At 39.0% G+C, this 25,931-nt stretch overlaps 1 protein-coding gene across 3 annotated transcripts in view; it reads left to right on the forward strand.

The window, feature by feature from the left end:
- The first annotated feature begins 1,074 nt into the window (after window positions 1-1,074).
- LOC110042037 (uncharacterized) overlaps window positions 1,075-25,931 on the forward strand; it is a 100,959-nt gene continuing 76,102 nt past the window's right edge. Inside the window, exons 1-18 of one of the 3 annotated variants that reach the window (XM_089293676.1) lie at window positions 1,075-1,536; window positions 1,630-1,753; window positions 2,027-2,114; window positions 3,023-3,214; window positions 4,051-4,211; window positions 6,449-6,742; window positions 7,031-7,324; window positions 7,932-8,225; window positions 14,766-15,059; window positions 15,572-15,865; window positions 16,515-16,811; window positions 18,266-18,565; window positions 19,320-19,616; window positions 20,099-20,395; window positions 21,248-21,544; window positions 22,245-22,541; window positions 23,242-23,538; window positions 25,559-25,855. In XM_089293676.1, coding sequence (XP_089149802.1) covers window positions 1,431-1,536; window positions 1,630-1,753; window positions 2,027-2,114; window positions 3,023-3,214; window positions 4,051-4,211; window positions 6,449-6,742; window positions 7,031-7,324; window positions 7,932-8,225; window positions 14,766-15,059; window positions 15,572-15,865; window positions 16,515-16,811; window positions 18,266-18,565; window positions 19,320-19,616; window positions 20,099-20,395; window positions 21,248-21,544; window positions 22,245-22,541; window positions 23,242-23,538; window positions 25,559-25,855 — 4,520 coding nt within the window. In that variant the 5' untranslated portion in view covers window positions 1,075-1,430. The remainder of the gene's footprint in view (window positions 1,537-1,629; window positions 1,754-2,026; window positions 2,115-3,022; window positions 3,215-4,050; window positions 4,212-6,448; window positions 6,743-7,030; window positions 7,325-7,931; window positions 8,226-14,765; window positions 15,060-15,571; window positions 15,866-16,514; window positions 16,812-18,265; window positions 18,566-19,319; window positions 19,617-20,098; window positions 20,396-21,247; window positions 21,545-22,244; window positions 22,542-23,241; window positions 23,539-25,558; window positions 25,856-25,931) is intronic. The other 2 variants (XM_089293677.1, XM_089293678.1) reach the window with 2 other exon arrangements.

Raw genomic sequence — 25,931 nt, forward strand, 5'->3', positions numbered from 1 at the left:
ATTCAATATAAAGTCGATAAAAACAAGGTGAAATATACACTGAACTGACTAAAATTAACGCATCAGTTGCTTCATAAAATGAAGTCAAATATTTATAATAATTCCTAACTCAGAATCTAGGAAAATTCTCATTTCGTAAATTACAATTTTTACAGGCAGCAAAGACACCTGTCCCATTATTAAGGTTTCTTTCGTGGAGGGTTTCTGTGACACAGTCCGCAGGCTAACCACGAATCCGGCCATTGTAAACGTTATTCCGCGTTCCTCTTATCCACTTAGCAAAATTCATCTGAGTTTTCTGAACGCGTATCTACTTTGCACAAAATATATTATGAACTTTATGAACTCGTATCCATGTATCCGGTCATGGGAGGTGCATACCTTTAGCTTCAGACCCCCCAGAGTGCCCAGACCCCTGCCGTACTACACTGAAATCTTCCTCCAATTACTTTATTAAAATGGTCAGGAAAAATTTGGAACCCGTTAACTACTTGAAAGTATACTTGAAAGTAGCCTTTGCGGAATGTAGCGATAAAGAAAAGCTATCAAATCCGGCCGAAAGTAACGGGGATCGTTAATACTTTCAGAACTTTAAGGCAACAAGAAAGACGGCCGAGTATGGCTCCTGCCGAGATTCAATTTAGACTAAAATAACAGACTACAAACTCGAATTAACTTGTAGGTTAGCAATTAGCCGAGCTTAGCGGTTAGTTTTTAGAGGTAGAGTTAAGTTAGAGAGTTATGATAGTTTTCATGCTGGTACGAAGTAGGTCAAGGTAAGGGTTAGTCCGCAGTCTGCAGTCTAAATTTTACACTGACCGCAAATGCTGCCCAGAGGCAGAATTCAGGCGCTCTGAAATTCCCGAATCTCTGAGGAACACAGAAGTTTGTTTCTTTACGATCCCAAGGTTCGTTGACTTACTTTGTTCAGAGAACAATGGTGTCAGTTATGCAAACGACCTTTTAACGATTCTTTGCTGTTCTACGCCAATCGAAAGTTACAACTGTGGAAAGTCGCGGAAAGTTTGTCACAAACAAACTGTTCGCTGTCATGCCAACAGCTTAGACGTGACGTCACGACGAAGTAATCAACGTGATCTCGCGCAAAGGACAAATTTTCATTACAAAACACCGTGGAACTTATTCTTCTAATTGAGGAATATTTTATCACATATTTCAAGGAGGTCACTTCATTATTTACAGATAGATTTGATACCGTGGATTGTGTGGAAATGTGTGACTTGCACTCGTGTGTTTTGAATGCCAGCTGAGTTGTTTGGAGGAGTTCTTCGTACAACATGACAATTCACTCACGTTCTACTAAGTGCAGCTGGAATTTCTGCACATAGCAAATGCCTTGATCGACTACGTTATTACTTTTCTTCGACACTTCTACCTCACTCAAGAATTAAACAGAGGAAGCCTTAAATATGGGGATTTTATACATTTTAAACTGCAGTGCATCTTGGAGCGGGAAACTGCGGGCCAGCTTCGTTGTAATGTTTGGGTTAAGCTTAATTCTTCTGAGCTACACAGGTGAGATTAAAACGTCATGCCATCTTTTATGCTCTTTCTTAATAGACATTCTTATTAAACTTTTGGTTTTAATATTTTTGCATTCTTTCCTAGATTTAGTTAGCGCTCAAGCGCCTTGTGATTGCGAGACCGAATGTCCTTGTAGTCAAAGCAATTGCACTGCGGGGCAATATTGGCTTTCTGATGTTGGATGCGTTGAATGTCCTGCCGGGCACTTGTAAGTAACAATCCTTGCTACGAATATTCATATAGATTATACTCTAATTCACAACAACCTAATAATAGACTAATAGAGTTGAAGGTATTCTCATCTGGAAGTACGAACTCAAGCTTAATTGTTGATTATATTCGATTAAAAAACAGGAACCTCCGTTGTAAAAACGCTATCTTGTTTATACTTTGATCTTATGTCGGTGTATAATATATTGTTTTTATCTCAATTGCACTGGAGATTTCACTAACCTAGATCGATATTATGACTGTTATATAGCTGCCTGGGAAACGACACAGCTCCAGAGCCCTGTCCAGCAGGAACCGAGAACTCGAACACGGGTTCGGTGAATTCGTCAGCCTGCTCGGTAAGATGGTTTAGTTGTTCACACAGATTCGATTTCATCAAAGCTTCAGAGGTAGAATTATCAGTTTACAGTCAAACCTCTCCACAACGGCCACCTTGGTTACAGAGGAAAGCTGCCGTTGTAGAGAGGTGGCCGTTATGGGGTGGTAAGGTTGTAAAACAACACTTGATTGTTTTTGAGGTGCAACTTTTCTATTTTTAAAAAACTGCTTACAAAGCATATAAATACGTAACACAATCAGAATATATTGATATAACTAAAATCAAACAGAAACAGAGACCAACAACGTGTGGTACAGATAAGATTTGTGACCTAATTTACTGTAAAGAATGGGTTGTGGTATATATTGTTAGTGAGTCGTTAGTTAACTGGCTGTTGTGATGAGGTTATTTTGGCAGTAGGGATGCACTTTAGTGGCCGTTGTCATTGTAGAGAGGTGGCCATTGTAGAGAGGTTAAAATAAGAGTGAATCTAAACTGTCCGTGAGGACAAAACAGTGGCCCTTATAGACAGGTGGCCGTTAATGGAGTTTTGACTGTAACTCCTGCCTCATACTGCCAGCTAGATGTTAAAGTAACTTGATGCTCTGTGATTTAAATTTGTTAGCATCACTGATAGATGCACTATTTCAGAAGCCACTTTAATACTCAGATTATGACTTTTGAAATTTTTGCAATCAGTTATCTGTACAGGCAGAACGAATACCCTTCTCAGTCAGGGTGAGGTAATTAAATTTGCAATAAGCCAATCAGACACATTGTCTATGATCCTGTTATCTTGTGATATTGTGTCACTGACAGGTCTGATATGGTTAAATGTGGATATATATGGTAAATATACCAAATGGTACCATTTTGGTTGGCTTTGAATTTGGTTAGCGTTGAATTTGTTGTGTGGTTGTTTAACAGGTTTGCGAGTCAGGATCAAACAGCTCAGCAGGGTCAATATCGTGCTCTCCCTGTCCTGCTGGTTATGACTGCACCTCTTTATCTGGGAATGTCACCCTGTGTGCAGCTGGAACCTATTCGAATTATGGAGAAGGAATTTGCCATTCATGTCCCAGTGGCAAGGTGTGCTTAGATCCTTCACAGCAACCTCAGGTACATTTCTTCGTTTTGGTTTTAGTGATTTCTGTCCATCACTATACAATTGCTGGTCACCAATAACTGCACACTATCAGCAACATCAAAAAGTAATGCCACCCCTTATTACACTCATGGTTTTTATTGTTATTGATATACAGTGAAACCTGTATTAAGCGGACATCCTTGGGACACTCACTAGTGTCCACTTAATGCAGGGTGTCTGCTCTAAACAGGTTGTAATATATTGTGCAGTAATAGTTAATTATTAACCTTTTGCAACTCAGTGTAACACAGTGTAAGATCAAAGTCTGCATGCATATAGAACAATGTTCAGTCAGTAAATGCATCAATCTGAAATAATCTACTTAGCTTTAAAAGGACATGGCTGAACAATGTTAAACGAGTCTGAGCTGAGCTTTTAGAAGCAAAAAGCCCTTGAAGTGTCTGCATTTTGCAGGTTTTGTACAACAAAATGGCTTAATATTGGCGTCCGCGCCTGCTCAACAGAGACCTGTGTCTGCTGAACGCAGGTTTATTTTACAGTAAATGTGGGAAGAAAATTTAGGGACTCAAGCTGGTGTCCACTTAATAGAGGGTGTCTGTTTAGTGTGGGTTCTGGTTAATATGGGATCACTGTTAGTAATATTATTTTAAAGGCCCAGTACTGACCACTCTGCCTATTGTGAGTCTGTTATTGTTTTGGTTTACATGCAAATAGCAGCATTTCTATTGTTTTCAAATGCTCACAATACATCCAGGCCAAAACTAACTTGAAATGATTCTTTAAAAATTCTTGAACAATAATAACGTATTCAGCATGTTGAATCCTTTGAAATTAATTTTTTTATTAGTACTGTCCTGGAGGTTATGAACCAGATGGTTTGCAAACACAATGTTCCCCTTGTGGGGCAGGAACATTTTCATATAATGGAACATCATGTCAAACATGTGCTAATGGAAGCTACAGTCTCGAAGGAGCAGCAGAGTGTACTGTCTGTCCACCGGGACATCAGTAAGTGTGACTAATGTTCAGTAATACTTAAAGGCAATTTTTGCTGACTCCAGAAATTTCCCAGTGTGAGAGGTATTTCTGTGTATGTTTAAGGGCTTGGGGTATCAATGTGACCTGTGCTTATTGTTTTTTTAGGAAATAGCCAAAGAAAATATGTTTGCTGATTGGTTAAATAAAACTGTTGGAGTGATCTGTGCTCATAGTTCTTTAAAAAACGTTTAAAACAGATCTAAAAAAGGTCTAGATAGCAGCAGACATGTAAAGATTTTAAGGAAAACAACCAATTTTTTAAGTTTAAAAGACATGTTTCGACAGAACTTCTGTCATCTTCAGTTGAATGAATGATTACAAAGCAAGTTGAATAATAAGTAGGCAAAAATGCTAATTAAGACAAATAGTAACAACAGAATGTGAAAAGGTGTAAATTAAAAGGATAATTTTAGTTTTACACGGTGTAATTGCTGATTGAGGCAAGGTAGCTCTTTTTGAATATGGATAGCCTCCTTTATCTTGAGTTGAAAGCTTTAAGATAGGTAACCTTTTTGGTGTGAAAGACCCTATCCCCGGTGGGCTTCATTCACGTGTGGTTTATAAGTTTACATGTGCAGGCTGTAATGCCTGTTATGTCGGAGAAACCTCCCGACATTTTTCCACACGCGTACGTGAGCACTTAGCCGTTGATAGGGCCTCTCACATCTTCAAACATCTTCAGAATTCTGAACTTTGTCGCTCATTATGTTCAATAGACTGCTTTCATATTTTAGATCACGCCACTACCAGCTTTCAACTCAAGATAAAGGAGGCTATCCATATTCAAAAAGAGCTACCTTGCCTCAATCAGCAATTACACCATGTAAATCTAAAATTATCCTTTTAATTTACACCTTTTCACGTTCTGTTGTTACTATTTGTCTTAATTAGCATTTTTGCCTACTTATTATTCAACTTGCTTTGTAATCATTCATTCAACTGAAGATGACAGAAGTTCTGTCGAAACATGTCTTTTAAACTTAAAAAATTGGTTGTTTTCCTTAAAATCTTTAGATCAAAAAGTAAAATTGTCTCTAAATTTTTGACCGCCTTCTGCGGTCTTCTTCAGAGAATGATGATTTTGCGTGATTCGCAGAATTTTCATAAGCTGGGACATTATTGTTCGTTGCCCCCTAGGGAGGCAACCAGTGATGCGTAAACCCTTGGGAAGGGTGCTCTTTCATTTACGGAGTTTTTGTCTAAGAAAAAAAAACTGGTTAAAAACTGTTTCTATTAAGCAGTTAGATTATGTGCTCGAGATTTCTATTGCGTGATAGTTGATGAGGGTGCAGCCCAAGTCAACTATCATGTATAGAAATCGAGAGCGAATAATCTAATTGTTTTAGTATAGATCTACTAGTCGTTCAAAACTTTATCTAAATACTCTTCACAGACATCTCAAAAACGCCAAGAGGCGGCTGTCATTTTGTTAACAAGTGCACGCTGCTATGCGACTCACTATCTATCACAAAATAGATAGTGAATAGTGTAGCTAATCAGAGAACGACGTTCGTGATAGAACGCTAGTATATTTATACTAAAACGCCATAGAAACACAGAACAAGCACAAGCTGTTGACGTAATGATGGCATGGGCAAAGAGAATTTACATTTTGATGATCAAAGAAAAGAAGTTGTTTCCTTTTTTGTCGCAGAAACACTCGCCTGTCGTCTTGTGTTCCCACAGCATTTCTCATTCTCCCAATCTTCCACTCGTGTTTCTATTAATTAAAACAATTAGATTATGAGCTCAAGATTTCTAGTGAGTGACAGTTGACAAATCTTCTTCACAGGCACTTCGAAAATGCAAAGAAGCAGCTCTCATTTTCTAACAACCGCACACTGCAAGGCTACTCACTATCTACAACAGAATAGACAGTGAGTAGTGTAGCCAATCAAAGAACGACGTTCTTGATAGAACGCTAGTAAATTTACACTCAATAGAAACGCGCTACATGTTTTCTCTTTCTTAAATGGAATATAAGCATGCAGTGTCCAAGATAGGGGAAGCATGGTGGGGTACTCTACCTTGTCAAAGAACAGGACACAAGGGGATGTACTATCCTCCAGTTGTCTTACCATGATCAGACTGCCTCCTGTAGTGAAAAATGTATTTTTAAGAAGACTTGAAAGTACAATTATAAACTAAGACAACCTAAATATAAAACCTGTTTTTGACAAATGCAAACCTTGTTCCTTTACCATTAGATGCTTGAACAAAACTATCGAGCCAGTGAGATGTAATGCTGGGGAATATGCAGCTGCTGGAAAAACTAATTGTTTAGAGTGTGACAAAGGATTTTATTGCCCAAATGTACCATTAGCAAGTCCTTTACCATGTTTTAATGGTACTTACACTAACACTGTGGGACAAACAGAATGCCAGCTCTGCACAGCAGGAAACTTCTGTCCTTTTGCATCTCAAGGAGAGCAGCCCTGTGAGAATGGGACATACAGTAAGAATGGGTCAACTGTCTGTACCGAGTGTCCAGGTGGCCACAGGTTAGTTATAATCTAGTACTATTTTCTTGCCCACTTGGGTAGCCACTTGCAGAGCTAGCCATATAATAAAATGTCTGACTGCATCTCACACAACAGATACTTCATTGTCTTGATGTGCCTGCCATGAAAATTTATGTTCATTATGGTCAGTAACAAAAAGAAATTTTGGGATTCAGTAGGGACAATTTATGCTTTGATTGTATTAAATAAGACTTAGCCATTTATTGCAAGTCTAAAATGTTAAGAATAATTTTTGTCAACTCACTTGGTTAATTTAATATGTTTCAGCTGTGCTGATCCAAGTGCAGATCCATCACAGTGTTCAAGTGGAACTTATGCACCATCAGGAAGCCTGCAGTGTCTGTCGTGTCCAAAAGGATCTCACTGCCCATCTGCAGGGCTTGTAGAATACATTCCTTGTGTCAATGGCACTTATACAGACAGTGTGAATCAAACAAGCTGTCAGAGCTGTCCAGCTGGTCAGAAGTGTCCAAATCCAGCCCAATCACCAGAGGACTGCCCCAGTGGGACCTATAGTATGGGTGGGCAGGCAGATTGTTTGGTGTGTCCTGAAGGTCATAGGTGAGTACTGGTATATTGCTACAGCAAATGGAAAAGTTTTATTAATCGTAATATATACATTTAGCCAAGCCTAAAAGTGGAGCCCCTGATTTCAATAAGTTAACCTGGCTTGAGCCTTCAGTCCAATTGAAAACCAGTACCTGGGCAGAGGTTAACTTTAAAAAAAATAGTTGTCTCCAATGAGCTCTAAACCTGAGCCTGTGATATGGTCATGTGATACTGGTCAGCAGATACCTTGTTTTGCCAGGTGTTACTTGACCATAAGATGAATGTCCAATATTCAAGATACATACTGTATACCAAGACTGCATGCCTTGATCGTCCTATTAGTTGGAGTATGGGAGCCATGTTGTGGGACATCATCGTTTTTGTCATTGTGGGTGCACATGCCCGCTATCCATGCTGCTAGCCATGCTGACCATGAAAAAAAAGTTGCTTGGTTTTCTATTGCTACATGTATGCATGCATGTGGTTCAGTTCTTATTATAGTTATGGTGCTCCGCTTGGCAGACCTTCGGGCTTCCTGAGCTCCGCTATTATTTTAAAGGGGCTGAGTAAAAATGCCATGACTCATTGTTCCTTTTTTTTTCTTGTAATTATTTTTTAGCTGTCCTGTGAACTCAGAGGACCCTAGTCCATGCAGAAATGGCAGTTTTGCTCCAGCCAAGAGCACCTACTGCTATTCATGTCCAATTGGCTCACAATGTCCATCTGAAAAGCTTTCTTTCCACCTTCCTTGTGCAAACGGTTCTTTCTCAGTTGTGGAGAATGCCACTAGCTGTACTGAGTGCCCTGCTGGTTCAAAGTGTCCCAATCCTGCTGTGGGACCAGTACAGTGTGAGAATGGGACGTACAGTAAGGCTGGAGCCACCCACTGTATAGAATGTCCAAGTGGACACAGGTGAGAAGTCATTTTACTTGTCTGGAATTGTTTTTGGTTTGAAAACAATCTAAGCTAACAGTTGGTACAGTTAAACATTACAAGGCTGGTATCTGGAATAACAAGTCTATCCAAGTTAAATTCTACAGTACCGGTCAAAGGGACTGCAGCATTACACGCGTGTGAAGCGTGCGTACTACACGCACATTACACACAGTGTCCACACACCTTACACGCACCTTACACGCAAATACACGAAAATGCATGTAATTACGCACAGGAGACGTGATACTACGTGTAAAATTAATTGCAGTCGTTCAACTGGAACTCATTAAGTGCGTGTTATGAGAATGAAATAATAAAAGTGCGTGTAACGAGAACAAAATATTTACTGTGTAACATTTACTGTACTGCACTGCACTACGATGCAGTTTCGTCTTTCACCATCTTGCTTCTGGTCATCAAACGTTTCCGATAGAATCAACCAGTTTCCCTAAACTGGCTTACCGCTTTACAGTAAAAGTATTTTTTCTGTTGTAGTTTCAACAAGAGGAGCCAGCGACTGGCAGGTGTGCTAGGATTCACTAAGATAACAGAACATAAACATATAATGTCAATTTTAATTTCAAAATTACAGCAATCAGTGTACTTTAAATCAATCTGAAGATTCATTAAAAATATTTTGTACTCCGAAGTATTTGGAGTTTACTGGTGTTCACAAGGTTTTCATGACGTGTTTTTTTCTTTTCCTGAGAAACAACAAGGGCATCAGCGACTGACAAACTGAGGCTCGACAGACACGAAATAACAGCAAATACAATATTTCGGTTGGGATTTTTCAGTTGATTTGTAAACATCAGTTATCCTTCTTTAAGTTTAAACTGAAGCATTTGAAGATTCGTCATTAATAATACTCAGAAGCAAATGTTCTCTATCTGATAACATATTGTTTTGATCTGATAAAAATGAAATTCGATCTGTTTCATGAATAGCATTGCCTAGCATGTGACCAAAATCTACACAGGCGAAAATCTTGTGCAGTGTGAAAGTTGTTTGTTGTTACTACTTCATTTTATTCCACACGCGTATACATATACAGCCATGCAATGATCTGTCAACCGGACTTAACCCACGGATGAAAATCTGAATGTTTTTCTCGAATCTAGCTTATCGGCAGTCAAATGTATTGTAATTTACTTTTATTACAATTTTAATGGCAATTAAATCTAAGTCTAAAGGCGTACACAAACAGGCAAAGCCATAAAGATAATCTGTAAAAGAGTGGAACACTCCATGCGAGACAGATCACCATGTAGCTAATCTAGATAAATAATTGTGTAATGACAATCAAGAAAAAAAAATTAAATCAAATATTCATTCCTCACTTAAAAACTTCTTCATTCTCGACTTAAAAACTGCACAACTAGGAGATAACGTAATATCTAAGGGTATCGAATTCCACATCTCCACAATTCTATTAAAATAAGTGTTTTTAAAAGTAGTTCTAGCAAAATTTGTCGAATTTGCTGAATAATTGAACGAACCGGTTGTAAACATTGCGGGTTGTAGCCAGAAGGTTGCACACGAATCTGATGAATTGAAAATTAACAAATGCTTAACTTTTGTTCAGAAAAAGCTTCGATTTTTCGCCGTTTAAGATTAAGAGAGAGTCTGTGAGTTTCTGTTTGAATCCCTATTTCATTGTTACTGCAATAACAGGAGTTGAAATGACATTTCGTGCGTGGGTAGACATTACTTTGCGATGTACATTGTACGTGTTCTAACATAAATGAAAGCTCAGAGATCTTTAATGTTAAGCAGAAGTGCACGCTGCTACAGATTAAGAAATAGTATTTGTTTGATAGGTGCTCAAGCTAGTCCACTTTAATAGTTAGCAATGCTTGTTCGCTTTTAAATTTACATTTTGTTGTGAACATTGAGAGTCATGTGTATCGGGAATACAAGTTAGTAGTGGCTTTTTGTTTTGCAAAATACACACAAATGCGTGTATGCATAACAAAGGTTTCTTCTTCCAATTAAATTAAACGCATACAGGTTAAATTGCACACAAATGCGTGTAACTACCAGATGAGTAAATTTTACACGCGTGTAATTACACGCACTTCACACGCACCTTACATGCAGTGTCCACGAATACTACACGTAGACTATACACATTTTACGCACTTGTAGGTGCTGCAATCCCTTTGACTGGTACTGTAGAGTGATTTTTGCTGTTAAGTTAGGTCACATTTTGAGATTATGGGCAAGGTGTGAGAAGAGTGTTGCTTAGTAAAACAGTCGAACCTCTGTTTGCGATTGCCTCTTGTGAGCGACCTCCTCTCCTCGGCAACCAATTTTCTTTTGTTTTTAACCTCCTATAAGCAACCACTTGACAAATAATAGAGTGTAAATTGAATGATAATGTGTTGTAACTTTATCGCATTCTTGGGTAGTACAAGAGACAGAAATTTCTCAATGGGAAGTACCGGATTTTTTCTTGAAATTGACTTTTCATATGAGTAAAACAGTTTAAACATGGGTTAAGTCAAGTCTGCAATTACCATATGCTAATGAGCCAAAATTTAGACCCAATATGGTCTAAGCTCTCTTAAGTGATCACCTCCCGTAGGCGACCACCCAATATGTCAAGCCTAAGTGGTCGCTTACTGGGGGTTCAACTGTTCATCAAGTTGATGTTTTTCCTTGATGACCACATCAGCATAATGGACAGCTAGGACCTTGGTACAGTGAGACTGAGAGAACGCTAGCTACACAAAAACTCATTTGAATATAAAAATACTGTAGTTGTAGTCAGGCATAGTAATAAAATCTTAAAAGTTGTTGTCACTGACTTAAAAATCTTAAAATAGACATTTCGACTGAAATACTGTAACCTTCTTATGTGATGAAATTAATGTTAACGGCATCTAAATGTAAATGAGATGTTTATAAGAATGTGAGGAACTCGCTAGGGATTAATTTAGCATTTTGTAAATGTCTGGAATATGCGTGTGGTCATTAATTGAGTTTGGTTCGCGAATGGAATGCCACGCTTCCAAGAGCAATCTACGCGACCACAAGGGACAGCGGTCTATGACCTTGACATTATTAAAATCAAATTCGAGGTTGTTTTTCATACAGTGTTGCGCCAAAAGAGAGTTCTTGTCACATGTGAGGATGGCTCTTTTGTGTTCTTTTGTTCTGGATCTCAGTGCTCTGGATGTTTGACCGATGTAAAGTTTTTCACAGTTTTTACAATTGATTTTATACACGACACCAGTTGACAGGTCTTGATCGAATTTGTCCTTCGGTTTCTTCAGGATCGAGCCAACCGTCTTGATGGGTTTATGAGCAACATTTACGTCGAATTGTCCCAAAGTTCTTGCAATTTTTTCAGAGATTCCTTGAAAATATGGCAAAGTAACAAAACCTCTGACACCATTAACATTCATTTCATCACTGAAGAAGGTTATAGTATTTTAGCCAAAATGTCTATTTTAAGATTTTTAAGTCAGTGACAACAACTTTTAAGATTTTATTACTATGCCTGACTACAACTACAGTATTTTTAAACTCATTTGTGACAAGAATGGCTTGGAGACTTTAAGAACAGCCAGAAACTTTGAAAGGGAAATGCTAGTGATCACAAGATTCAAAAACCACCTGAACTTCAACCACAGACTCAAGGATAACAGAGTTCTTCCAAAAACTCTTCATTTCAACCCTCCTATCAAATGTAAAGAAGGGTACAACATTGTTAAGAAAGCAGGTCTCGCGTACCTGAGACTCCGCATCAATAATTGCCACATCCAAATCCACAAACGTTGCCGTTAAGTAGAGAGACTTTGCTCTGATCTCAAGCAATCCCTGGATGAACACAGCATGGCCACACTGACAAGTACCGTCGAACACAAAGCAACCGTTGAATCTGAACACATGGTTTCGATCCATCAAGACAAACTTCAGAGACTTCTCTACAACCTCCCCGATAATTGCTCAGATTACCCCTCAGTTAACCGTGGGAATGACCCAACAGAGAGATGGGTGGTGAATATATCTAACAAGCCCCTGAACGATTAAGACAAAACAGCACTGAGCTATGGTTTCAACATCGCGATTACACCAACGAAGTTGCTCATCACAGAGATCCTATCATCTGTTGAATCTGGGATAAAACATCTACCACCTGCATCAGCTAATCTTATCCGTGCAAAGACAGTTTCAGTCTTAAAGGGAAGCAAACCTTCACATCAATCTAACATAAAGAAAGACCACCTTGAAACATTGAAAGCATTATTGAAAGATCCATCAGTCACCATCCTTCCCGCAGATAAAGGCCGCGCAGTAGTGGTGATGGATAGCAGTGACTATCAACAAAAGATATATGGCCTGCTACAAGATGAAAACACTTACACAAAGATTTCAGACCAGCGCAAAAATCCCGCGTTGAGCACAGAGAAATCTCTGAACGCTCTGCTCAAACAAATCAAAGATCAAAAATCAATCCATGATCCCGGTGCGCAACAACTCGACGACAAATTGTACTACAAACTCCGAAGCACTGATCCCACACCAGCTACTTTCTATGGATTACCAAAGATACATAAACCCGAGGTCCCACTGAGACCCATCACCAGTTCCATCAACTGCCCCACCTATCAGGCTTCCAAATACCTAGCTTCTATTTTGTCTCCGTTACAACGCAACCAATTCACTATTACCAACAGCAACGACTTCGTGAGAAAAATATCTAATTGCACAATCGAACCGCATGAGATCATGGTGTCTTTTGATGTTGTATCACTTTTCACATCTATCCCCACGGCACTGGCACTCGAGGTGACTAAGGCCAGACTTGAGTCTGATTCGACCATCCCCGAAAGAACCAATATGTCCTTGGACAACATCATGAAGTTGCTTGAATTTGTGCTTGACAACAACTACTTTGTCTTTGGTGGCGTTTTCTACAAACAGGGTTCACCTGTAAGCGCCATCTTGGCAAATTTGGTGATGGAACACGTCGAAGAGAGAGCATTAAGTACTGCACCACACCCCCCTAAGTGGTGGTACAGATATGTCGACGATAGCCATGTTTGCCTTGCCTGTGAGCATCTCACTGAATTTCACTCCCATCTTAACTCGATCAACCAGCACATCAAATTCACAGTCGAAGAAGAGAGTGATAGATCCATCACATTCCTCGACACGAAGACAACTAGAAATACTGATGGATCAATTAAACCAGTGTTTACAGAAAAGCAACCCATACCGACAAGTATCTCCATTTCAACTCTCACCACCTTTTGCAACACAAACGCTCAGTGGCCAGAACCCTTCTTGACAGAGCAAAGAATATTCCGTCGACTGACGAAGACAAAAAGTCCAAAGTACAACAGATGGTGGACGCGCTCAAAACCAATGGTTACACGGACCAATTCTTAAAAAGCTGTCAAAGAACCAAACCACCTAAAGCATTAAACCAGCCCTAAAATAATCAGCCACAAAGCCACAGAGGCTTTGTTACTTTGCCATATTTTCAAGGAATCTCTGAAAAAATTGCAAGAACTTTGGGACAATTTGACGTAAATGTTGCTCATAAACTTGTCAAGACGGTTGGCTCGATCCTGAAGAAACCGAAGGACAAATTCGATCAAGACCTGTCAACTGGTGTCGTGTATAAAATCAATTGTAAAAAACTGTGAAAAACTTTACATTGGTCAAATATCCAGAGCACTGAGATCCAGAACAAAAGAACACAAAAGAGCCATCCTCACATGTGACAAGAACTCTCTTTTGGCGCAACACTGTATGAAAAACAACCACGAATTTGATTTTAATAATGTCAAGGTCATAGACCGCTGTCCCTTGTGGTCGCGTAGATTGCTCTTGGAAGCGTGGCATTCCATTTGCGAACCGAACTCAATTAATGACCACGCGCATATTCCAGACATTTACAAAATGCTAAATTAATCCCTAGCAAGTTCCTCACATTCTTATAAACATCTCATTTACATTTAGACGCCGTTAACATTCATTTCATCACATAAGAAGGTTATAGTATTTTAGCCGAAACGACTATTTTAAGATTTTTTAAGTCAGTGACAACAACTTTTAAGATTTCATTTGAATATATTTGTTCTGGGTAAAAGAGACTATAATACTTCAAGTTTACATTGAGATTTTGTACAGGAAGGATCCAATTTCTTTCATCACAAGTATGGAAGTCCCGACTACAGCTGTTTAGCATATTGCTGAGATGCTCTAATCGCTAAGCTACTGGAAATATGTGGTGTGCTTGGCCATTTACTAGCCAGGCTCATGTGTCCAGCATGCTGATAGAAAAAAAAATTGTTCACTACATGTAGGTGTCCTGTGGAGAAACTGTGAAAGACAGATGTCTGTTTTCGTGAGCTTGTGAAATTTTAAGGACAAGTTGAGTTCTTTTAGGGCCAAAACCACAATCTTTTGTATACAGGGTGGAATATTGTATACATGTATATGACACTTAGGCAAGGACTAGTCTTGAATTAATCATGATAAAATGTGTTTCTTCCTTAGATGCACAGACAAATCAGCTGATCCAGTTGCATGCTTACAAGGATCCTTTGCACCATCAGGAAGCATAGAATGTCAAGAATGTCCTATTGGCTCACACTGTCCATCCAACAGCTCCGAAAAACATGTGCCTTGTTCTCCGGGCTCATATGCCAATGTGACATCACTATCTCAGTGTTTGGAATGTCCAGCTGGTTACTTTTGTCAAAACCCAGCAGAATCTCCTGTCCTTTGTGAAAATGGAACATACAGTAAAGGGAACGTTGCCAATTGCACAGTGTGCCCTCCAGGATTCAGGTACTGATTATGTCCTGCTCAGGTAATTCTTTCCATAGCAGCTAGTCAGGCTAGGGCTGCCTCTAGTTGGTAGGGTCTGGGAATTTTCTTCGAGTACTAGAGGTTTAATCTTGTCAAAATAGGAATTTATGAAAAAAGGTTTTTCCCAAGAGTGCTCTATGCCAAATGAATGTGTGTCAGTTTTTAATAAATTTCATATTAATTTCATATTAATTTTAAATTAATTTCCTCACCAAAATTACTCAAATTCTTTTTTCTGGTGTAGAACATATACTTGTACATGCATGTGACCTTCAAATAGGAAGGAAAACAATTATTTAGTTCTTGTAAGGAAAGACAGAAGGTTTTTTTTTAAACAGAGAATCAAAGCTGTTCTGTGACTGAGGAAAACTGTTCATTATCTGTTCACATGCAACCAGCTTCTCTGTGAATAGGGTTACTGCTTACAGGTGGAAACAACTGAGATGAGGAGGAAGCAAAACTCTCCTTTGAATGCGCTTTCTCTATCATAGGTGTCCTTACAAAGATTCAGACCCTCTGCCATGTCTAAGTAAAACATATGGACCAGGAGGAAGTCTGGATTGCCGTCTGTGTCCAGCTGGATCACACTGCCCCTCAGCTGAGCTTTCTACTCACATCCCTTGTCGTAATGGAACATACACAGATTCAGAGGGACATGATGAATGTCTTCAGTGTCCTGCAGGATTTAAGTGTCCTAATCCTGCTACTTCTCCAGTGTCCTGTGAAAATGGGACATTTAGCTACCTTGGATCTTCACAGTGTACCATTTGCCCAGCAGGGTACAGGTAAGAGTTCTGGAGGGATGTCATGTTGGTTCTTTTTCAGAGCTGTTAAAATCATGGTCTCTAGCAAAAGATCCACCTCGCACTTTGTAAACACCTTGTACTTTCACTTTAGGCAGCATGTATAATAGGTACATGTAACCTTGTGTGGTGATATATATGTGCTACATCTTAAGATAGTTTTAAAGATGTACAATCTCAAATAATTACTGACAAAATCTACGTAATGCATTTAATTTGTAAGTTAAACTACACCAATAAACGCACTTTATAAACACCTTGTATGTAGCATTTTAAGCAGCATGTATAACAAACAGGTAAACTTGTGTTGTGATATAATTATACATGTAACATCTTATGATAATTTTAAAGATGCACAATCTCAAATACATGTAATTACTGACAGAATGCACCTAAATAAACATTTGTAAGTTAAACTGCACTAATAGCAACAATCTAACACAAGACAGAGAGTTTGTAACTGCGCTCAATGTGTGGCCTTCACTGTGAAACACTGGCTTTGTGGACCTGCACTAAGCACTATTAAACAAATCTGCACCATACCTGCACTGATCAAGCACCAAGTATGTCGAAGACAGGGAGATTGAAATTGAATTGTGTTTGTTCTGATCATCCTACCTGGCAATTTCAGTTGTCCAAATAAAACAACACCTGTGGAATGCTTGGATGGTTCATTTGCTGCAGAAGGAAGCCTTGAATGTCAGCCATGTCCAAAAGGAACTTTCTGCCCAACGAAAGGACTAACTATGTACCATCTCTGTGCTAATGGAACTTATTCAGATATAGAAGGCCTGAATGATTGTAAACTGTGTGATGCAGGCTTCAGGTGTCCAAGCGTTGGGATGGAAGCACCAGAAGAATGCCCTAATGGCAGATATAGCAACACAACTGGCGCTCGATATTGTGTTCTGTGTCCAGAAGGTCATAGGTGAGGTTTATCAACATTTCCAGTTCCTCTTCACTCAACATACCTGTAATGGCTGGCTGATACAAAATCAGATGTTGTACTAATGCTTAAAAGGATAGCTACTAACATTTCTTATACATCTACATACATACTTTACCTGTATACATATTGTAATTTTTATAATTATATTATGCATATATTATTGTGCATTCATATAATTGCTACTACATGAACAGTGTACTTTTGGAAATCATGAAGTGGCGCTGTATTAATAATAAACAGTAACTGAATTAATGCACTGGCACAGAGTGAAGATTGTTTGTAAACCTGTCACTGCTTTACAACTTTCACTCCATCCGTCTGGCTCTTTCAATGTTGGTCAGTTGAGGATAGTCCATTAACACTGTTAGATGAATTGCAACTGCACTGAACAAGCACCACATGGAAAGTAATATTATTACTCAATGAATACACTCAGACAGAATGTAGAATGTACAATTGTTGACCTTTCACCGCACTCCATCCTTCATGCCATCCGTCTGGCTCTTTCAATGTTGGTCAGTTGAGTATCATCCATTAGCACTATTAGATGAATCTGCGACTGCACTGATCAAGCACCACAAAGAAAGCAGTAACTCAGTGAATACGTTCGCACAGAATATAGAACATATGTTTGATCACCTTTCACTGCATCCGTCTGGCACTTTCATTGTTGGTCAGTCGAGGATCGTCCATTAACACTATTAGATGGCTCTGCAACTGCACTGATCAAGCACCACATAGAAAGCAATAACTCAGTGAATGCTTTGCACTGAATATAGAACATACATTTGATCACCTTTCACTGCACTTCAACCTTCACTCCATCCATCTGGCACATTCATTCTTGGTCAGTTGAGGATCATCCATTAACACTATTAGATGAATCTGCAACTGCACTGATCAAGCACCACATAGAAAGCAATAACTCAATCAACACACTGGGACAGAATGTAGAACGTACGTTTGATCACCTTTCACTGCACTTCAACCTTCACACCATCCGTCTGGCACTTTCAATGTTGGTCAGTTGAGGATCTTCCATTAACACTGTTAGATGACTCTGCAACTGCACTGATCAAGCACCACATAGAAAGCAATAACACATTCAATACACTGGGACAGAATGTAGAATGTACGTTTGATCACCTTTCACTGCACTTCAACCTTCATGCCATCAGTCTGGCTCTTTCAATGTTGAGCAGTTGACTAGCAAATCCTGCAGTATCAGTGATGAATTGGCAACTGTACTGATCACTAACTACATTACACCTGCAACTGCACGACAGCCTTCATGTCATCCATTGTCTCACTGATTCTATACACTGCACACTATTGTATGTGCCACTGCACTATCAGTCACCTTGTATGTCCAAACAGAGATGTTCAGATAATTTGTATTTTTTTTGTCTTTAATTCCTGCCTGACAATTTTAGCTGTCTAAACAATCTGACACACCCTGTGGAATGCTTAGCTGGCTCATATGCCACAGCAGGGAGCACTGAATGTCAGCCTTGTCCAAAAGGAGCTTTCTGCCCAATCAAAGGACTTCCAATGTACCATCTCTGTGCTAATGGAACTTATTCAGATGAGGAAAGGCTGCATGATTGTAAACTGTGTGATGCAGGCTTCAGGTGTCCAAGTGTTGGAATGGAGGCCCCTGAAGAATGCCCTAATGGGACATATAGCAGCACAATTGGTTCTAGATATTGTGTCTTGTGTCCAGAAGGTCATAGGTGAGGGTTCTATGCCCAGTTTATAAAAATGTCCAGTTCCTGTTCATTCAGTGCACCATATGACTGGCTGACCCAAAATCAGCTGTTGTTTGATATTACAAAAGTAATTTAAAATAGTTATGTTCCTTATATATATATTTCCATTCAACACACCAGCTAGTTTAACAGTTAGACAAACTAATTATGTTATCAATAGTTAAATTTACTTGTAACACTTAATATGACTCACTCATACGCTAATTTTGATGTATTAAAATTCTAACTTGGCTCTGAGGCTTAGAGGAATAAACTAAAAGAATGTAATTATTCATCCCTCATCCTTGATGCAATTTCTTTTGTTTTATTTCCTTGGGCCTCAGAGCCAAGTTAGAATTTTAATATTTTGAAATTGGCATATTGACACTACATGTACAGTGTAATGTTTCTAGAAGTGTAGTATTGGCTAACAATTAACAGTAACAGAATGAACACACTGGCACAGAATGTGGAAAAATTGTTCACTCTTTGACTGCACTACAATCTTCACACCATCAGAAGTCAGTTTTGAGGATCCTACATTAACACTAATAAATCTGCAACTGCACTGATCAAGCACCACTGTAATCACACTTCAGCCATCATGTCATGCATCTTCCTGGTGATTCTGTACATTTTGCACTATTGTATGTGCCACTGCACTATCAGGCACCTTTTATGTCCAAACAGCCGTACAGATTGTATGTTTTTGTCTTTAACTCGTGCCTGGCAATTTCAGCTGTCTAAACAAGACACATCCTGTGGAATGCTTAGCTGGCTCATATGCTGCAGCAGGGAGCACTGAATGTCAGCCTTGTCCAAAAGGAGCTTTCTGCCCAACGAAAGGACTACCAACATACCATCTCTGTACCAATGGAACTTATTCAGATGAGGAGAGCCTGAAAGATTGTAAACTGTGTGATGCAGGCTTCAGGTGTCCAAGTGTTGGAATGGAGGCACCTGAAGAATGCCCTAATGGAACATATAGCAACACAATTGGTGCTAGATATTGTGTTTTGTGTCCAGAAGGTCATAGGTGAGGGTTTTTCCCTTGGACTATAAATCAACAATTTCCCACAATTTAATGTACCTTGATTCAGTGTACCACGTAATTTGAGGAATGGCTGGTTAATATAAAATAAGGGGTTATGTTAATGCTTGTTCCAAATATGTATATTTAAACAATTCAAACAAGTGAAAGAGTTAGATGATTGTAATATAATTGATATCAAAATTTGAATTTATTCAATGTACCATCTTGCTATTGGTTATACTTGTACTTCAGGGTAATTGTTGTAGAAGTTACCACTGTATAAACAATAATCATTAACACAATAAAAACACTGTACAACTGTAACAGCACTACAGCATGCAGGCCATTAGTCTGACCTTTTGAAATGGTAGACGAGTCTGCAACTGCACTGATGAAGCACCATAATGCTCAAAGATGGAGATTGCTATTGTCTTGTGTCTCTTTTGTTTGCTTCTTTTTTAAATATTCATGCCTGGCAATTTCAGCTGTCTAAACAAGACACATCCCGTGGAATGCTCAGCTGGCTCATATGCTGTGGTAGGGAGCACTGAATGTCAGCCTTGTCCAAAAGGAGCATTCTGTCCAACAAAAGGACTATCAACATACCATCTCTGTGCTAATGGAACTTATTCAGATATAGAAGGCCTGAGCAATTGTAAAACATGTGATGCAGGCTTCAGGTGTCAAAGTGTTGGAATGGAGGCACCTGAAGAATGCCCTAATGGAACATATAGCAACTCAACTGGTGCTAGATATTGTGTTTTGTGTCCAGAAGGTCATAGGTGAGGTTACAACTTAATTACCAACCCATTTCGGATATTAGTACACATTGGCTACAGATATCACTTGATCATCCATGCAGGGTTTCATTCATTTACATTATTCATTCGTATGTCACCTGGGTTTCAGACAAGCCATCCATATGTGTTGTTTCATTTATTCATACGTATTGGCTGGCTGCCACAAAGACAGATCACGGATATCACCCTGATTATCCAGCCATCCATCTTTTGTTGTACATTTCATTCAATCATATATACTGAGTGGATGTTACACACCTGTGCTGCAGATATAACCTTCACGATTTTCCAACTGCTCATTCATGAGTCGTTTCATTCATCTCCCTATGAATATTGGCTGGCAGTTACACAGACAGACTGCAGACATCACCTGGTTATCCAACAGTCCCTCCATGTGTTACTTTTCATTCATTCATTGAATCATTCATTTGTATTGGCTGCATGTTACAAAGTGTTCATCCATACTTTCTTCCATTCATCAGACATTCATGAGTATTAACTGGCTGTTACACAGACAGACTACAGACATCACCTGGTTATCCAACAGTCCATCCATGTGGTAATTTTCATTCATTCATTGGTTGTGGCAGGATGCTACATGAATATGCTGCGGATATCACCTTGTTACATGTAGTCCGTTTCCCTTATTGGTGCATATTGGCTGTATGTTATACACTCTTGTTCCAGATGCATCCTGATTGTCCAACCATTCATCTGCAAATTGTCCTATTCATGTGACATTCATTCATGAATAAGTTTCAAGTGGTCCTAGAACGTGACTTATAGTAACATTCGATCCATACAAATTTATAATTTCCTGCCTTGTGATTTCAGCTGCATGAACAAAACACAGCCTGTAGAATGCTCAGCTGGCTCATATGCAACCACTGGGAGTATCAAATGTCAGCCTTGTCCAAAAGGAGCATTCTGTCCAACAAAAGGACTATCAACATACCATCTCTGTGCCAATGGAACTTATTCAGATATAGAAGGCCTGAGCAATTGTAAAACATGTGATGCAGGCTTTAGGTGTCCAAGTGTTGGAATGGAGGCACCTGAAGAATGCCCTAATGGGACATATAGCGACTCAACTGGTGCTCGATATTGTGTTTTGTGTCCAGAAGGTCATAGGTGAGGTTTTGGGTATTAGTACATACATGTATTGCCCACAGATATCGACTGATCATTCATCAATTCATCCATGCATGATTCCATTCATTGATATAATTGGCTGATGTTTCACAGACAGGCTACAAATGTCACCTGGTTATCAAACCAAGCCATCTATACGTGTTGTGAGATTTGGTCATACTGACTGCCTGGCACAAAGCCATGCCACAGATATCATCCCAATTATCCAGCCGTCTGTGTATGTGGTACATTTCATTCATTGGGATACACTGGCTGTACATTGCACTCTCATGCTGCACATATAAACAGATTGTCCTACTGTTCACCTATGCATTGTTCTATTCATCATACATTTTCTCATGAGTATTAGCTGGCAGGTAAACAGATGGACTACAGACATCATTTGGTTATTGAACAGTCTATCCATGCGGCCCATTTCATTTGTTCATTTATTCATGTAGATATTCACAGTATGTTACATGATTATGCTGCAGATATTATCTGATTATTTAACAGTCCATGTTTGGACCATGTCATTCATTCATGCATATTGGCTGTATGCTTTACACTCCTGTTCCAGAAACATCCTGATTGTCCAACTATTCATCCACAAATTGTTATATCCACGAGACATTCATTCATTTACTGATAGTAACATTGGATCCACACAGTTTTATAATTTTCTGCCTTGTGATTTCAGTTGTCCAAACAAAACACAACTTGTAGAATGCTTAGCTGGCTCTTATGCAGCCACTGGGAGCATCAAATGTCAGCCTTGTCCAAAAGGAGCTTTCTGCCCAACAAAAGGACAATCAACATACCATCTATGTGCTAATGGAACTTATTCAGATATAGAAGGCCTGAGTGATTGTAAAACATGTGATGCAGGCTTCAGGTGTCCAAGTGTTGGAATGGAGGCACCTGAAGAATGCCCTAATGGAACATATAGCGAATCAACAGGGGCTCAAAATTGTGTTTTGTGTCCAGAAGGTCATAGGTGAGGTTTTGGGTATCAGCACATATTGGCCACAGATATCAACTGATCATTCATCAATTCATCCATTCATGACTCCATTTATTGATATAATCAGCTACAGATATCATCTGGTTAACAAACCAAGCCATCCATACGTGTTGTTTTATTTACTGATACATTCTGACTGACTGCCACAAAACCAGGCCACAGATATCATCCTGGTTATCCAGCCATCTGTCTATGTGGTTCATTTCATTCATTGGTATACATTGGTTGTACATTGCACTCTCATGCCACGGATATAAACCGATTGTCTAACCATTCACCCGTGCATTGTTCCATTCATCAGACATTTACTCATGGATATAAGCTGGCAGTTACAGATGGACTACAGACACCACCTGGCTATTCAACAGTCTATCTATGTGGTCCATTTCAGTCATTTATTCATATAGATATTTGCAGTATTTTACTTTAATTTACTGTAGATATCACCTGGTTACTGAACGGTCCATGTGTCATCCATTTAATTTATTTGTGGATATTGGCTGTATACTTCACACTCTTGTTCCAGATATACCCTTAGTGTCCAAGCTTTCATCCATGAATTGTTGTATTCATGACTTATTCAGTCATCAATTTGATTCAGGTGTTTAAGTATATGTGTATGTAGTAACACTGGATCCATGCAGCATTATAATTTCCTGCCTTGTGATTTCAGTTGTCCAAACAAAACTCAACCCGTAGAATGCTCAGCTGGCTCATATGCAGCCACTGGGAGTATCAAATGTCAGCCTTGTCCAAAAGGAGCTTTCTGCCCAATGAAAGGACTTCCAACATACCATCTGTGTGCTAATGGGACTTATTCAGATATAGAAGGCCTGAGTGATTGTAAAATATGTGAAGCAGGCTTCAGGTGTCCAAGTGTTGGAATGGAGGCACCTGAAGAATGTCCTAATGGAACATATAGCCACTCAGCTGGTGCTAGATATTGTGTTTTGTGTCCAGAAGGTCATAGGTGAGGTTACCGCCTGATTATCAACCTGTTTTGGGTATTCAACACACAGTACATATTGGGCACAGATATCAACTGACTATCCAGTAGTTCATCCAGGCACAATTTCATCAATTGATATAACCAGCTGGCTGTTTCACAAGCACTTTACATATATCACCTGGTTATCAAAACAAGCCATCAATACATTTTGTTTGATTTACTTATATGTTCTAGCTGACTGTCACAAAGACAGGCCACACATATAATCTGGATTAACCAGCTGTCTGTCTTTGTGTTACATCTCATTCATTGCTGTCGGCTGGATATTACACTCATGCCATGGATATAAAGTTATTGTCCAACCGTTCACCCATGAACAAGCCTGCAAATAATTTTGGCTATAAGCAGGTCATTTGTCAGGCCAAGGACAACTTTTGACCTGACAAAAAGCCAGTCTGGTCGGACAATATTTTTTTCTTGTTATTAGAAATTAAAAATAAGATACATTTGAGACATTTTGGTATTTCGTTGTACTCCCTTTGCCAAAATGTTGGTTGCAAATTCGAATGGCCCAAAAGTAAAGTCAACTGATTGTAAAATCAATGCTAGCACCAGAAAGGAAACCTTTACATTAAGTCAGGTTTTATTTTACCTGTTGAAAATTGACAAATTTACAAACGTTTGTATCCCTAGTTTACCTTCACTCATTGATCACACGTGTATTCCGTATTTTCCCGTGAAAAGCGATGAAACGATCGCCCGTGTGGATAGCTTGTCAGTATAAAAACACACAATAACATTCAAAGACTTGATATTGGCTGAAATGAATTCTTTGACTTTTTCTGAAAGCAAGCTGTTTCTCCTGGAAATTTTCTTTGGGGTCAATTGAATAATAGATGAAATTGGAATCTGAAGTGGTTGTGACTACAAAGCGTGACTAATTTGTACATTCATACTTTTTACAAAACATGTCTGGTACGGAAACTGTATTCGAACCAGGGAAGTAAAAAAAAAAACTATGAAGAGCTATAAAGCCGATTTTTGATCACACTGACTAAAAAAACATTTGGTTATGTTTTAGCAGTTTTAAAGTTTTAATAGAAAATGCATTCAGTTAGAGTCGATAAACAGAACCTGAGAATTTGGGCCGTGTATTCAATTTGCATAATATTTTACTTGGGCCAAATATGACTAAAAATTAATTCCACAACACTTGCAGATAACAAACAACAAAATAAGACCTCATTTTTCAGTAGTATTTCAGAAGAACATAATTCAGACTAAATGGGGCTTCACAATCTCTTGCGACGCCACTGCAAGCATAAATTAACACATAGCCAGAATAGTGGCACTGATGAGGCGTGTTTTACAATTCGACGTGACATTTGAGACGATGCATTGCGCATGATAAAACTATTTCTCAGAAATGAAATAAAAACGAAACTGATAACAAAGCTTTTCTGCGTAGTATTGTGTGGCAGTTAATAAAATAACTTGTTCCATATTTGGCCACAAATTTCCAGGTACAACTTTTTTCATTGTAGCAGAAATGCCCAGTCAGAGTGTCCGCCCAGGCTAAGCTTTTACCTGTCACACCTCAAATTTACGGGACAATTGTCCAATGACCGACTGTTATTTGCAGGCCTGCATGAATTGTTCCATTCATGAGACCTTTACTTATGCATATTACCTGGCAGTTACACAGACAGACTACAGACATTACCTGGTTATTCAACAGTCTTCAACATTTCAACATTTATTCAACATTTCTTCATGTAGATATTCGCAGTATGTTACACGTTTATGCTGTCGATATCAACTGGCTATTCAACAGTCCATGTGTGGTACATTTTATTCATAAGTGCACATTGGCTGTATGCTACACATTCCTGTTCCAGATATACCCTAATTATCCAACCATTCATCCAGAAATTGTTCTATTCATGGAACATTTATTTAAATTTCAAGTGGTCCAAGTAGATTTGCGTAAAGTAACATTTGGATCCACACAGTTTTATAATTTCCTACCTTGCACTTTCAGCTGCCCAAACAAAACACGACTTGTAGAATGCTCAGCTGGCTCGTATGCTGCAGCAGGGAGCACTGAATGTCAGTTTTGTCCAAAAGGAGCTTTCTGCCCAACGAAAGGACAATCAACATACCATCTCTGTGCTAATGGAACTTATTCAGATATAGAAGGCCTGAGTGATTGTAAAATATGTGATGCAGGCTTCAGGTGTCCAAGTGTTGGAATGGAGGCACCTGAAGAATGCCCTAATGGAACATATAGCTATTCAGCTGGTGCTAGATATTGTGTTTTGTGTCCAGAGGGTCATAGGTGAGGTTACCACCTAATTATCAATCTTATCTGGGTATTAGTAAATATTGACCACAGACATCAACAGATAATCCAA

The sequence above is a fragment of the Orbicella faveolata genome, unplaced genomic scaffold (assembly GCF_042242905.1).
Source record: "Orbicella faveolata isolate gen_17 unplaced genomic scaffold, um_ofav_v1 contig_25, whole genome shotgun sequence".
Lineage (NCBI taxonomy): Eukaryota > Metazoa > Cnidaria > Anthozoa > Scleractinia > Merulinidae > Orbicella > Orbicella faveolata.